At 38.5% G+C, this 16,592-nt stretch overlaps 1 protein-coding gene across 3 annotated transcripts; it reads right to left on the bottom strand.

Moving 5' to 3' along the window:
- Positions 1 to 2,875: 2,875 nt before the first annotated feature.
- Positions 2,876 to 15,548, bottom strand: lnp1 (leukemia NUP98 fusion partner 1). Of its 3 annotated transcripts, none has more exons than XM_088350252.1 (4): positions 15,240 to 15,548; positions 10,105 to 10,362; positions 5,652 to 5,750; positions 2,876 to 5,465 (listed from the first exon to the last, which is right to left on the bottom strand). In XM_088350252.1, exons 1-4 carry the CDS (start codon positions 15,438 to 15,440, stop codon positions 5,292 to 5,294), a joined length of 732 nt encoding a protein of 243 aa, XP_088206378.1. In that variant the 5' UTR covers positions 15,441 to 15,548; the 3' UTR covers positions 2,876 to 5,291. The 3 variants fall into 3 exon arrangements, with proteins under 3 accessions (XP_088206378.1, XP_088206379.1, XP_088206380.1); XM_088350253.1 differs by having other exon boundaries at positions 2,876 to 5,462; XM_088350254.1 differs by having other exon boundaries at positions 2,876 to 3,246.
- Positions 15,549 to 16,592: the final 1,044 nt, after the last annotated feature.

Below are 16,592 nucleotides of genomic sequence, written 5' to 3'. Positions count from 1 at the left end.
AAAAAGCATATTTGTTTTGTTCTAGTGATCAACAAAGTAACTGTAACATTCATCCATCTGCATATGTAACAGAGTTGAAATTTGATTGTTTTGAATGTTTTTTTGAATTCTCACAAAATCTGTGTTTTTGTTGTATTACTGTTAATATTCCGGTACCTCATTCAGTTGTTAAGTCATGGGCGTCTGCGACTGTCTTTTTCGTTTGGCACTTTATGGGCTTCAGCGCTTGCCGTAGCTTAAGTGAATTTGTAAGTGCTGAAGGTAAATTTGCCCAATATCAGTTGGATAAAAAATGCATATTTTGCTAGACATATGAGCTGCTTTCGCAAATTATTTTTGTGTATAAAGATATATAAGTTGTGCTAAATGATGTATAGTTAAAAAAGCACTAAATAAGAAGTAAAGCAATACAGCTTGAAACGATGATGCAACGTGTTTTGATGCAAACACGCCACGAGGTGCGGCCTGTTGAGTGATGACCCGTTTTTTTGTATCTTTAATATTTTAAATAATTGCAGTCGTGAACAGATGCCCCTGATTTTTGTATTGTTTTGTTTACTGAATGCAAGTACGTGGGAAAGTTATGTCCATTGTTATTATGGAAGTTTCATTATTAATCTGCTCGCATGTTGTCTGCTTGCCGTAGCTTAAGTGAATTTGTAAGCGTTGATGATAATTGCAGTCGTGAACAGATGCCCCTGATTTTTGTATTGTTTTGTTTACTGAATGCAGGCAATAAACCCAGAGACTGTGAAACCTTGTGTCGTGCATGAAAGAGGGTCGCTACACATAGGGGGCAGCAGATTACTATTTTTTTTTTCGTTTATTTTTTTTCGTAGTGTGGCGGTTACCACATTCGCCTAACATGCAAAAGGTTCCCGGTTTGAAACATATGTTGTCCTGGAGAGTTAAGGGCACTACCAGGCTGTACTTGCCCACGACACACCACAGGAAATGATGGTGGTTAAAGTATCCAGGCAAGCAACCAAACTAGTTATCTGCTCATAAATTAGTGCAGGCTATTTAGTAACTTGTTTTCTCTGATGAAGCTGTTTAGGATTGCACTGCAAAACATCACAAAACAAATCAAAGTAAAATATTGCTTATCTTTTTGCAGATTTCAATTATTATCCTATAACTTTACTAAATTAAAAAAAATGAAAAAAGTAGAAAAGCCGTCAACAAAAATTGTTCTAGTGGCAGATTATTTTTTGCTCACTTTGAATATTATTTTTGTTACTTTTCTAGAAAAACAATAGAAACATAGTAAAATGGGTTAAAATATGATAAAATCCCAAATGTATTAAAGGGACTGTGTGTTTTCTTTCTTACAACTAGATGTCCCCGTATTGAGTAGTGCAACGGTAAAATGAGAGTTAAAAAACGCAAGGAAGAATAAAAGATTTATTTTTTTGCCAAGCCTTTTGCAAAATCTTTGGGGTTCAGGTACCTAAGGAAACAAGATGTCGGAAAATGATGTGTGTCACGCTTGCCCATTGCCCTCACTTGGGCCCGCCGTTTGTCGCCAGGTGCTGCTCGTTTCCTGATTGGCTTCCCTCCTATTTAAACTCAGTGTTCTCATTCACTCCTTGTCAGTCCATCAACAAACCTCTGCACTTGCAAGACTTGTATTTTGACTCTCTCCGGTATCGATCCCGCCTGTCATGTCCTGTCCGGTATCATGCTCCAGTCTCCAGTATCCGGTATCGGTCCGTCTGTCTCGTCCTGTCTTGTATAATGCTCCAGTCTTCGGCATCGATTCCGCCTGTCTCGTCCTGTACGGTATCTTGCTCGTGTATCCGGTATCAATCCCATCTTTCCTGTCTGATATTTTGCTGTTGTATCCAGTATCTGATGTGATCCAGTCTGTCCCATCCTGTCCAGTATCTTGCGCGTGTATCCAGTATTGATCCCGTCTGTCCCGCCCTGTTCGGTATCTTGCGCGTGTATCCAGTATCAATCCCGTCTGTCTTGTCCTGTCTGGTATCCTGCTCGTGTAACCAGAATCTGGTATCAGTCCTGTCTGGTATTTTGCAGTTTTATCCAGTATCAGATATGATCCTGTCCGTCCTGTCCTGTATCTTGCTCGTTTATCCAGTATCGATCCCATCTGTCCTGTCCCGTTTGGATCTCTTCTGCCCACCAATCGGCAAATCGCTTGCGTTTGTGTTACCGCGCATGACTGCCCCGTTCCCGTAAAATAAAGCTTGTGTGAAAACGTTATGTGTCTGGGTCCACTGTCTGTTCGGGTTCTGGCAATGTCAGCTATTCTACCTGTGGGTGGGGCACATTTTATATCAAATACAAATCCCTCCACCTATTAAATGTTTAAAAAAATGAACATTTGTCTTATAGTTCAATTTTTTTTGCTCATTATTTATATTTTCAATGAATAGTTTTTTTAAAACTAAGGTGCGCTAAAAAATACAGATCGTCCCTTTTAACTAAAAAAAATAACCTGTATATCCTCCTGACTCAAACAACTCGGGGTGGCTCAGGAGGTAGAGCACTCGTCTTGGGATCAAGAGATCGCAGTTTGAATCCTGGCTCCTCTGTGTTACATGTCGAAGTGTCCTTGGGTAAAACACTGAACCCCTAATACCCCCAATAAGCAGGTTAGCCTTACATGGCTGCACAGCCGCTATTGGGAAATGTGAAGCACACTGTAAAGCGCTTTGGGAAGTCTTGACTTGAAAACCACTATATAAATGCAAATCATTTCATCATTTCATAATAAGAAAAGCCTTATACTCTCAATTTAGGCAACTTGATAATTAAACTTTGAAAAAAAAAAATCAAGAAACTTTTGCCAGGAATTATTTTGGAAAAAAGCGTGCTCAAAAAATGTTGAAAAATACTGACTCAAACAATCATATAAGGAATCATGTTGCATTTATTTTGAAAAATGTCAATACAATTATATAAATAACAGCAACAGGCAATAAAATGCACAACACAATATTTTTACCAGTAGAATCCTTACTGTATTGTTAATGTGTACTGTGTATTTGAAAGCAAAGTAGACACAGCCTGACTAAAAGCCCATTCCCAAGATGTTGGTAAAAATAGGGAAATCATGCAGAGAGACTATAGAACTGTGGAGAATTTTGCATGCAGGTGTTTCAAAAACTGAGGACGGTTATGTCACGGGACTATGAGGTGAGACGAGGACCAATAGAGGGGCATGGTCACCAGGGCATTGCACGTAGGACACGATTGTTTCTTCCAAAGCCACTGCTCCGTGCACTGAAACACATTGTGAAAAAGTTGTTATCATAAATATTGACTTTTAGCAGTTTCTAATCCTGTTTTGTTTACAAACAGACTTTTCTTTTCATTCCTACAGGCAAATGACAGGGACATACTGTACACATTTACATAGTAGCTGACAGTTTGGATTTAATTTACAAAACTGAACAGTTACTTTTTATCCAATCAAATTTCAGCCGCTGTTGCTATTGCAATCAGATTGCAGGGACTTAACAATCATAGATCACCAACGTATCTGCTATTGCTTTAAGAATAATCCATCCATCCATTATCTGCACCGCTTATCCTCAGTAGGGTCACGGGGGTGCTGGAGCCCATCCCAGCTTTCTTGGGGCAATGGGCAGGGGACACCCTGAACTGGTTGCCAGACAGTCGCAGGGCACACAGGGACACACGTTTCACTCGCTCATTCAAACCTAGGCTTATTAAACTGCCATGCATGATTTTGGAATGTGAGAGGAAACCGGAGTGCCCGGAGGAAACCCATGCAATCACGGGGAGAATATGCAAACTCCACACAGGAGGTTCGATCTCATGACCTCAGAGCTGTGCTGCACACGCGCTAACCGCTGCGCTGCCGTGCTGCCCGCTTGAAGAATAATAATAATCATGTATTTTTTGTTACTTAATACATTCAACAAAATAGATATTTCCTTTATCCCTAAGTTTTCCTTATCCTCACTGTAAAATGTGGACCTGGAGTGCCATGTCCAATTTCGTTGTCACAATATATCCCATGTTGTAACAATGACAATAAAGGTATATTCTATTCTATATAAATTACTTTTTTCCCAAGCAAGTGCATTTAAATTGCATTCGAAATGGGCTAGTTGACATCAATATTTTTCCACTAACGTTGGTGTAAAAATACCATAACTAATGAGCATGACGTGTTTCATATTTTCCAGTCTGTAATTTAAATAGGTAAAATGGTATTTAAGCTAAAAAGTATACACAAGATGCATTAGAAAGAACAAAAAACAAAATATAGTAAAATAAGAAAAATAAGATTATGTTGTTGTTTTGAAAGATGCTTTTTCTATTTGTTCGTAACATTTGTAGTGAAATGGTTAGCACATTCGCCTAATACGCGAGGGTTCCTGGTTCGAGACCGGGTGGAAACATATGTTGGCCTGAAGAGAGATGAGTGCCACCAGGCTACTTGCCCAAGACACACTGCAGGAAATTGTGCCCCTAGGACCCTGTGGTTAAGGGATCCAACCCACCAACCAACCAAGTATTCATTCATTTATTATATGCACTGCTTATCTTCCGTAGGGTCGCGGGGGTGCTGGAGCCCATCCCAGCCATCTTCGGGCAGTGGGTAGGGGACACCCTGAACTGGTTGCCAGCCAGTTGCAGGGCACACAGAGACAGACAACTCACTCGCTCATTCACACCTACGAATAATTTGGACCGGCCAGAGGAAACCCACGCAAGCATGGGGAGAACATGCAAACTCCACACAGGAAGGTAACCAACCAAGTATTATTTATCTATATTTTATCCTCACATCCATTTATTTGATTTTTCTCTTTTAAGTCTTTATTACGTGCTTACTATAGACTGCAATGTTAAATCTTGTTGCAAACAATAATCACCACGTCAACAACAATAAAGACAATTCAAATTCAATTCAATTATTTTAACATTCATCATTATACATTTTTATTTTCCATATAATGTATTCCTCAGTGTTTTCTGTATTTTCAGTGTCCATCTAGCAGAAAAAAAAAGTAAAATAATCATAATTATCTCCAAACAGAACACAATTCTTTATTGCAGTGCATTCAGCACCAGTATGGACACAGTATCCTGATAATTATTGTTATACACCTCAAAGGGCGGCCATTTTGTCTCTTGCTAGTATTTGTTCAAGACTGAAAATTCTTAAATTGTATTCTGCCATTTTTTTTAATGGCCACAGTTCTGTGCAAAAATATTGTATTTGGACCGTTTTTACAAAGACAGACCACTGGAAAAACTGACAAAAAAATGCACTATGAAGTTCAGGCATGAGTTTAGCGATGTCTCCGTAGCGAAAGCTGCCGTCGGAACATGAACGGCTGCTGCTGGTTTTTTTCAGCGTTGATGTTTCCGACCTCATCCGCCGACTTCCTACGGTCACTCAGGAGTCTCCTGGCCAAGCAAGCTGCAAACGTTTCGCCGGCGCCGCAGGACTGGCGAGCGGCCTTCTGTCCCAAAGCAGACCAGTGAGTTTGATTGTTTTCCCAGAACGTGACATCATGCATAACTCAGGCTTTGACCCAGATTAAAAAGCCTACTTTTATAACAGTGATTTTTTTTTTCTTTAATTGAGCAGAACAGGATTTTCTTTCCTCGGCATGCTCCATTTTCAAGAGTATATTTAAATCTTTTACCTCCTTGTGGAACGTGTGTCCGCAGTGAAGCCCTTGAAGGGCGCTGCCGCTTTTGAACTTGCTATCATGACACAGCAGACAAGTCTTTGCATCATCATTCTGGGGGAAAAATACACACATTTAAAAAAACGGACACCAGGATGATCAGGATGTCGTTTTGGTTAGCTACATCTTTAAGTACAGTATTTTCCGCACTATAAGGCGCACCTAAAAGCCTTTATTTTTTTTAAAAGCTGACCATGCGCCTTATAATACAGTGCGCCTTATATATGGATCAATATTAAGTCGCAAAGTCTTGCAACTAAGGCAAGCAGCCGCCGACTAGATTTTCCCCCGAAGGCGAAGTAGTCCGTGGTGTATGCTGGGATTTATATACCGGCGTTTCATTTCCTAACCAATGTGTCAATCATCATTAGAATCAGCCACTATTGGCTAAAGTTATTCGGAGGTAAAGGGGGCGGATCCTTTTTATCATTTACAGGCTCGCATAGGCTAAAGGGGCGAAACAAAGCCTGCAATTGGCCGAAAAAGATGAATGTGAATCACACGTTGGGTTGCACTACGGCATAGAGAAAACATTTTTTACTATTCTTTATTTCAGGGGTCGGGAACCTTTTTGACTCAAAGAGCCATAAAAGCAAAATATATTAATTTGATTTTGGGAAAGAGCCACACCATATATTATGAGACAAATTTACTAAATTGCTAAACCCGCGCCCCAGACAAAAGCTTAGTCTTCAGCACATTTATTTTTGATGATTTGATAAAAATTATGAAAAGAGAATAATGCCAGAGCCCGTGTCCCAAAATCAACAAACATACCACTTTAAACTTGTGTCTTTCTTGCAATTACTCAAGATCGGTTAAACTCATTTTGACCCTTTTTTTTCATACATATTGGTTTCAAAACCAGATGTAAGCAGTTATTTTGTAAAAACGTCACAACATTCTGCAAACAGGGAGCCTGATGTGCTCATCTATGGTGCAGACGGCGTAGGGCGAGAGATGGGAGGGAGTGCTTGCACTTTTTGCATAGCTCCACCCATCCCTCCCACTCACCCAATCAAAAAACTTTAAGTTCTCTTCCGGTGTTTTGGCGTATTTACAGTGTGTTCTGTGGATTCATCATAAGGTATCTGAACACTGAACACAGATAATATAGTGAGGTTTTATATAACGGATTCTTTAGCGATGTACAGCCAGAAGGAGTTTTTTTTTTTTTTTTTTTCGTTTGACACCTTGACTGTAAATTGTAGTGAAAAACGTGCCCTATATATTCTGCCAAGCACTGCTTTCATGTTAGCTTTGGTTTGGCTTTGTGTGTACCTGAGCAGGATTAATAGCTTACGTTTTGGACGAGATGGAGAAAATTTGCATGAAATCAAATTTGTCTCCGAGCCACAGGTACTCATAGAAAGAGCCATATATGGCTCGCGAGCCATAGGTTCCCGACCCCTGCTTTATTTGTAAATATTTTACTCTCCTGGATTTACTACACTCACGGTTGTAAGAAGACCATGGTTACGTATCATTATTGAACGTGATGGCTGCAAGAGAACTTAGGTGAGCTATGCGGCTTTATATTTTCCCGGTATCTTGTTTTAGAACAATCTTGATGTTTCTGTGACGAGTCTATTTTTAAACTAAATTCAATTCAAAGTGTTTATTGTCATATGCTCAGTAAAGAACCCCGTTTCCCTGCACAATAAAATTCTTACTTTGCTGTCCACACAATAGCCAGCAAAAAATAAAATGGAAACTAAGAAATGTTTGGCATTTCTTGAATCCCAAGACTTTAACCTTCCAAATGATATTTGGAACGATGCATTTGAGTGATTGGCGACATCGTACAGACACTGTTTCCGTACATGTCTGAGACACGTATTTGCTTCTTTGCAAGCTTTCGGAATGTTAAGGGGGTAATAAGTTTGACTGAACTATCTGACTGATTTGTCGACGTTCCCATTGTAGCGCCTTATAATCCGGTGCGCCTTATGTATGGAAAATATAGGACCAAAAAAACTATTTTTTGGGGGTGCGCCCTATAACCCGGTGCGCCTTATAGTGCGGAAAATACGGTACATATTGAGGAAAACCATTATGGGAAAGCGAAACCTGGACTTGGAACTAATTTGAAGCCCTTATCACTGCTTGAGACCCTTATCAAGGAACCCTAACCAAGGAATGAAACCTCAAGTTAAACCAACTAACCAAGCCCTACCTTTAAACCAGGCTTTGAAGCTCTAATCCTAACCGGTTAAATTTGAAATCCAAAAATGTTCATCTTGGACAAGAAACAGAATTTTTTTTTTCTTAACCCAGGCAAGAAACACCTAATGGAAACCCGATCAAAAAACCTTAAATGTGACATTAAACATCACTAAAAAACCCTTGATACTTTATTGAAACCTTGTCTAAAAATCCTTGTGAGAACCCCCAATGCAAAACCTTACCTTGAAACCCTGACATATAATAAAGCCATACCAGAAATACTTAACCAAGGCTTGAAAACCAAATTCTAAACCTTAATTTAATTCCAACTTCTGTCTTGAAACACAAACATGAAACCTTATTTATAGTTATAAGCCTCAAATTTGCAATCTTTACCCTGGCTTCAATCCCAGGACATTTTATTTCAAAACCCTATTTGGTTTTGAAATTCTTACCCTTGGTTAAAAAAAGTACGGTAATCTTGTGCCTCACTCGTTATCATGAAATTTTTAAATAAAAATATCTTCCATGTTTTAAATCTATTCACTGTTAAGGTTCTTTCTCGTTAAACTACATAATTTTGGGATTTTCTTTTTCAAAATCACTAAACCTTCAAATTATATAATGAATATTATTAATAGAATTAGTTTATAACGTATGGCTAACCTCAGACCCTAACAATAGAATTTGTTATCGTGCGACCAGTAATTTTGGTCTCTTTCAATGGACTGTTTTCATAATGGAGGATTACCTATCTATTGATGCTTTTATTAAAAAAAATGTGACTTCATATTGTCACGGTGGGCGCGGTTGCCATGGCGCCCAGTCATTCCCAGCTGGGTGGCGCTGGATTCTGGCGCGGTTACCGCGGCGCCCAATTGGCCCCGCCCATGGACACCGGCTGAGGCGCATTGACTGATTGCTTTTTGGAGTACTTAAACGTGTTCCTTCTAACTGTGCTTTGCCTGAGCGTTTGTTAAAACTTTGTGAACCTTCTGTGAGATTTCTGCAAGTTCTGTTTGACTCTGAGAAATGTCTAGTCTGTAAATTTGCCAGCGTTTGATCCTGATTTGTTTTTGGTCTGATCCGTTTGTTTTTGGACATTCTTTTCTTTTGAGTGGATTCCTAATCCACTCCTGCGACCATCGATTCCCGGATCGATTGTGCCCCCTCCTCTTTCCCCAATAAATTGTGAGTACGTCTACGCGAATGGGTCCTTTTTTCCTGTTTCCCGCTTCGCTACGTGACACATATATTGCTTTTTTCTCTGCCAATCAAATAATGAATAAGATGTAGGGTTATTTCTTTGTAAATATGACTGTGCCTCACAAGACACAAACTTCACCGCACGTTACTGATTCAAAACATAGTCTCAACACAGATTTGAATCCATAGTTTGAACCCTAACCCAGCCCTCAACCCTTAATTGCAAATATTTAAACCCTTTAATTTGACTACCGGAAACTGACTTCAATTTTATCCGTCCATCCATTTTCTGACCGGCTTATCCTTACCAGGGTCATGGGGCAGCTGGAGCCCACCAGTCGTCTTTAGGCAATGGGCAATGGATAGGCATTTTTTGGAATATGGGCGACACGGCAGATGAGCGGTTAGCGTGTCAGCCCCACGGTACCGAAGTCTAGGGTTCAATTCCAGCTACTAGCCTCCCTGTGTTGAGTTTGCATGTTCTGCCCCGTTTCTGTGTGGGTGTCCTCCGGGCACTCTGGTTTCCTCCCACATTCCAAAAACATGCATGTCAGGTTAATTGGCCGGTCCAAATTGTCCCTAGGTGTGAATAAGCATGTGAGTCTCTGTGTGCCCTGCGACTGGCTGGCAACCAGTTCAAGGTGGCCCCCTGCCCACTGCCCGAAGATGGCTTCAGTGCCCCTACAACTCTAATGAAGATAAGCAGTAGAGGGAGGAAACTACAGTGCCCGGAGTGAACCCACGCAGACCTGGGGAGAGCATGCAAACTCTACACAGGGAGGCAGAGAGCTGGAATTGAACCCAGGAGCTCTGAACTTTGGGGCAGATGTGCTAACCACTAAGCTGCCCTTCGATCAGGCTTTTAAAAATAGGATTTGGGTTTCAAGTCTGACTTAATATTTGTATATTTGGGTTTAAAAAATAAATATACATGTATTGAGAATAAGGCTTTACGTTTGGAAGTCTCTAATATTTCAGATTTGAAATCGGGAATAAGCTTTGAAATCTGTTTTTCAAAATCTCAAGATGTGCTCACCAGAGACCGGTTGCATTGATCTTGAAGACAAAGCCTCTTTTGGAAGGATTCACTGAGTTCCGGGATGGTTCCGATGCGGTTCTCAGAGGCGACCGACTTGGACCGTCCGTTGTCGTCCGAAGACGTTCGTCGGACCCTCTGGTGGGGCTTTACCTCACTTTTTTCCTCTCGACTCTTGGCGTGGATTGGCGCAGGCGCTGTGGCGGGCGCTGTGGCAGCCGCGTGCAACCGGTTAAGCTTCATGGCGTCAAGCTGTGACTGCGAAGAAAGATAATTGATTTATCCATCATTTCATTTGAGGTAATAATCAGCAAGTTAACGTTAAGGGACAGTGTGTATTACTCAGCGCCTCCTCGTTGTAAACCAAACTTAATTCATTAAAAAAACATATTGACATAAACAGGAAACATATATATATATATATATATATAATCTACCTTGGTCATATCCCTCAAGAGGGGCGACCGACAGCAAGACAAACACATACAATAACAACAAAATTTAAAAAAGGAAAAAAACAGCAAAAAACACACACAAACATTATTGGACCATGGCCAACCCAAATGCCCAAACACCCAAACAAGTTAGGCACCTCGGCACCCAAGTATATATATATATATATATATATATATATATATATATATATATATATATATATATATATATATATATATATATATATATTATTTTTTTTAAATATTATTTTATTTTATTTTATTATTATTAGTTTTTAGACCTGCGAAGCTCTGAACCCGTGAACGTAGAACCGTAAACGTAGAACCACGAAGTAGCGTCGCCCCTTTAAGAATGCTTAAAAAAATATATATATATATATATATATATATATATATATATATATATATATATGTGTGTGTGTATATTTATTTATTTATTTATTTATTTAATTATTATTTTATTCTATTATTATTATTCTTTAGACCTGCGAAGCTCTGAACCCGTGAACATGGAACCACGAAGTAGCGACGCCCCTTCAAAAACGACGAAGCGCGAAGTAGCGAGGTCCCACTGTATATATATATATATATATATATATATATATATATATATATATATATATATATATATATATATATATATATATATATATATATATATATATATATATATATATATATATGTATATATATATATATATATATATATATATATATATATATATATATATATATATATATATATACGTGTTCTCTTTTTTTAATACTCGTAGGCCGAGGAATTTGTAAAACATAAAAAAATGACAAAAAGAAGAAGAAACTTGCTGCAGTTTGGTCACCTTGAGGTGCCGTACTTTGTTTTCTTTCTCATGCTTTCAGCATACATGCCAGCCTTTTACATTAAAAAGTGGGAGAATTTATCAGGAATTCTATTTCCACGCACAAAACACAATCTGTCTCCTGAATATTAAAAAAACAAAAACAATGAACACGTTCTTGTGTAAAACCAGAATTGGCAAACTTTTCCCGAAAAGGAAATCTAATGTTATCGTTGAAGCTGTTCATTCTAGTCTCGAGTCAAGATGTTTTTGTTGTTGTTTAATCCAGAAAAAGCGGCCCAATTTGTTTTAATCAGTAGGTGGTTTTAAGGGGTGAAAAGCAAGAGTTTAATGCATAAAGCTGTAGTGTTGGTGAGTTTGTTTTTACACTCGATTTTGGTTGTAAACCCTATACAGCAACATCTAGTGGTCACATAATATACACTGTCCCTTTAAAAATAAGGGTGCTTTTTTTAACGTACTTGTATTTCATATTTGTATTATGGTGGGTAATTTAGTCATTTCAATATTTGCAAAGACATCATGTCCCACTCAAAAAAGTCATAAGAATGTCTAACTTGGTATTCCAGTCCACACATTACAATTTTTTTATTTACTTCTAAGTAAAAAATAAAATAAATTAATATTTGAAATAATAATTATATTTTAACAAGCTTCTCTGGTCAAATAAAAACTATAATACTTCAACTGAGCAATATTTACTGACAATGAATATGGTAGATAATTCATCTTATTTTGTTATAATTTTTCTCTTCGCACAACAAACAAAATTTAAAAAGGCCTTGAGCAAATTGATCTGGGAATGGAACAAGTTTTTATTCACGAAATGTCATTTAACCAAGCTGAGCAGTTAGGAAAACTTGCTAACATTAGCGCTAATTTATAGCATTATTGCTAGTCAACATTTGCCCCACTGTTAAAAGAATTGCAATGTAATGTGCGGCACACTACAAACCAAATTTCATTTGGAGGTATACACTGCATTGATTTTATCATCACAAAAACTTTCAATGTTAAGATTTACAGCAGGCTATTAAAGTCAGCTAATGTCAGAAGAGCTTGTCTGTGCCACTAATCCAAAAATCAATATATTCTCCAGACCATTAATTATGTCCGTCACATCGTTGTAGGTTGGGAAAAGGCCCTTGTGTAGTAGTAGGACCGTCAAACATGAGAAGCCCGTTTTGGTTAAATGGAGCTAATCCAAACTAAGAATGGAATCACTAACCATTTACACAACAGCAATACACGTAATCTGCTTTTAAGCTTCTTAGCGAGAGCTGACATTGCTAAATTTGTTTTACAACTTCTTTATTTTGGTTTTCAATTGACGGGGAAAGGTCTGACTGAGGTTTCAAGACAAAGTTAGGGTTAGATAGTCTTGGGGTAGGGTTTAAAATTTAATCAGAGTAAGTTGTTTAATTCAAATTTTCTAGTTTGTGTTTCAAGTTAACTCTTTAACTTAGTGTTTTAACATACAAGATTTTCTCAGAAAAGCAATGTGATAAAAGTTTTTATTTTCTGCAATGCAATTAAGATAACAAAAATGTCATATATACAAGTCTTTTAATGTTTTTATATTACTGATTATGTTGAAAACCTAAATCATGTTTCAAAATATTCAAATAAAATAAAAAAACATTACAGTAGGCTAAAAGCCATCCATCCATCCATTATCTGTACCACTTATCCTCAGTAGGGTCGCAGGGCTGCTGAAGCCCATCTCAGCTGTCTTCGGGCAGTGGGAAGGCGACACCCCTAACTGGTTGCCTGTCAGTCGCAGGGCACACAGAGACATACAACCATCCACTTGCTCATTCACACCTAGGGACAATTTGAACCGGCCAATTAACCTGACATGCGTGTTTTTGTAATGTAGGAGGAAACCGGAGTGGCTGGAGGAAACCCACGCAAGCAAGGGAGAACATGCAAACTCTGCACAGGAAGGCCGGTAGCTGGAATTGATCCCATGACCTCAGAACTGTGCGCTTACCTCTCAGCCGACCTGCCGCACGCTAAAAGCCATAATCAGCAATATTAAAATAATAAGAGGCTTACAAATATATAATTTCATCACAATCGGTTTTTTTCTATTCAGGTCCAGGTAAAAGGTTAATTTCATAATCTTCAAATTTCAAGTTGTAACAAATTGAGGCAATAAAGATTAGGGGTTCGAATACTTGTGTTACTTTTACAGTGAACCCTCAATTCTCGCGGATTTGGTGGATTACGTTCCAAGAAAAACCCTTAAGAGGCGAAATCCATGAAGCAGAAACTTTTAGAATTATTATACAATTAAATAATATAATATACACTGAAACCAAAGATCATAAGGGTTAACAGGCTCAAGCATTTCTTTGACAAATAAAAGTAAAGTGTATACAACTTTTTGCAATAACTACTGACAAATAATGTAATTATCAATGTAAACTGGAAGTGTAGATACTCTTTGGCCAATCCGAATGCAGAACACCATGCCAGGTGCAAGAAGGAACGTAAAAAGTAAACTTGTTATAGCGACGCATTACTGTATTTAAAAAGTAAGGTTCCAAGTCAAAGTTTCATATAGGGGTTCATCTACACCAGGGTTAGAACCAGAGTTCCCTCTAATGTGCGCGCGTGCGCAATTGCGCACTGCTCGCACATTCTCAGCGCACAAGAAAATCTAGCCAGCGCACAAAAATGAGGGCTCAAAATTACTAATTAAGAAGCGACTTAAGTCAAAGTTACAGTGCATAAAGGTAAAAATACACGGGTTCCCCTGAAGTTGTGTCCTAAATGCGGTATTTTGAAGTCGAGTCGAAGTGGAACGAAGTTGAGTAAAGTTAGTAGAGTTTGTTGAGAACCGGCTTCTTCAACTCGGCTCACTAAAAGGAACCGACTCTTTCGGGTCCTAAACGGCTCTTCAGGTTGTTTTTGCTTCTTTAATCCCAACATGACCAAATGTTATGTAAAACTATGCACAAAATGACTTAAAAGAAGGTGGGAATAGAAGAAAAAAGAAAAAAATACCAAAATGATAAAGTAGTGAAAAGCTGAGAAAAAAAGAAACAAAAGGAAGAGAAAAAAAGAAGGAAACATTTAGAAAAAAGCCAGAAAAAAAGAAAAGAAAGAAATGTAGGAAAAAAGTAAATAGAGAACAAAAAGAAAAAAGTAACAGCTCGGAAAAAATAAACACAATGAGACTTTTTTTTTTAAGAATTTAAAAAAAGTGGAAAAAAAAACACAGAAAAAAGAAGAAAAAGTTTGTGTCGCATTCAAATAATTTCCAATCATATCAAGTGAATCTTGTTGCCAACATTGTACTTCCACTAAAAAAATGTAATTATGTAAAGTTCTGTATCTTGCAACCGAGTAAGTAAGCCCCCAAAAACGTTAATATTATGTGACAAAATAAAAAAAAAGAAATGGATATCTTGTGAAAGAATTGTAAGAACAAATGACGTTTGCAGGCCGTACAACCTTTGCAATAGTACATGAGTTAATTCAATTAAAAGAGAAAAATAATTTTGCATTGCCGGAAACTCAGCAAAATGTCAAGTTTTGGACATGTTTGATAATTAATTATCTTGCCACACTTGGGATTATGGTTCCTCACTGTTGTTTCAAGCGTTGCTCACCGACTTTGTGTGAACGCTCAGACCCGTGGAAAATTAGAGGGAACATTGGTTAGAACCCTAGTTCTCGAAACCTGTACTGCCTGTTATCCATTGTTCCATCCCTTAACACAGATGTATCTCATTACTAAGCTACTCCATAGTCCAACAAGGATCCTGTTCATGGAGGAGGGAAACTTGAAAAATAGGCATATGCTCGCATAACTCCAAAAGTTGTTTCTTACTACAGTGGGAAGGGAAGCCCGTCGATCGACCCTTGTCCTGGCGGGTCTTCGAAAACTCCGCTTCCTTTCCCGCGAGTGTCCTCCACTTCCTGGACCTAATCCCTCAGCTCCGTGTCCCCAGTAGCTGCTCATCCATTTGGTGAAGTTTCCATCGTCGTCCTCATCGTCCATGATGATGGCAGGCAGGAGCCGGAGCGCCATGACGTCGGGATGCTGTGACACTCAACGCTCGGCTGACTCGACGCCGGACTATTGCGGGTCCGTCCTGAAATAACTCGTCGCAATCCCTTTTAATCTATTTAACGTGGCTGGCGGAATTTTCACTATGGTGAGACTGAGGATGGGGAGTGTTTGTTTTGGGAATCCTTTCCATTCCGTTCCAGTCAACAAGCGCCCCCAGGGCATCTCCACACTGTGACCATACTTTCCATGAGTGCATCAAACATGTCAATAATTATGGAGTGCTGCGTGGTGCAATGTAGGACAACAGGACAACAACTCCTAATGTTTTTGAGGCTTTGTTTACGTGGCTAAAACTGCTACAAAATTTTGGTGTTTTTAACGCACATTTCATGTAAAATAAGAATGATACATTTTAGTGGATATTAACAGAGATCCGTGTTAACAAATAGAAATAGAGAGGAAGCCTTCAACTGGCCAGCAAGTAGCGAAAATCTTCAGATCTGTTGGCAAATCATAAATGTATTTTCATTTATTTCATACCTGTCTACCTGTACGTTTTTGTCATACGAAGTACGTTTATTACGCATTTTAAGACGTGTACGACGTACAAGAAAATCTGTACGGAAAAACGCGAATTTGCCAATTTTGGGTACCATCCGGTATACACAGACTATGACGAAACGGTAAATCAATCAAGTCAAACGAGTTCGTCGCGGTAGCCTCTATCTCGGTATCGTTTTTTTTCGTTGCAAACGAAGCGAGCGGTTTGATGCTACTGTGCGCATGCATCTGCCGCCTCGGATTTCATGTGATAGTTATGTAGTGAAAGGAAGTCCATCTCTTTTTAGAGAACCGGCTTTTTCGGCTCAACTCATTAAAGCGAGCCGGCTCTCAAACGGTTCACTTGCTTTGATGCATTATATTACGAATCATTAATGTTGTATAAAGAAGTTAAGAAAAAAAGGAGGTATAAAAGGAGAAAATGAAAAAAGACAGGTTTGTGGTTATCCCTTTAATCAGTATATTACCAACAATAATTTAATGCAGAAAAATGAATTAATAATTTGAATAAGAAAAGGTATGTTATTTGAAAGGACATTGTGTAATATTTGACCACTAAATGTCAATTTATTGTGTGGTGCAACCAAAAATGAGTGCTACAAAGCACAA

Source organism: Urocampus carinirostris, chromosome 12 (assembly GCF_059441175.1).
Source record: "Urocampus carinirostris isolate Australia breed hairy pipefish chromosome 12, RoL_Ucar_1.0, whole genome shotgun sequence".
NCBI lineage: Eukaryota > Metazoa > Chordata > Actinopteri > Syngnathiformes > Syngnathidae > Urocampus > Urocampus carinirostris.
Note: the sequence above shows the minus strand (reverse complement) of the source record. Positions and strands in the feature narration are given on the sequence as shown.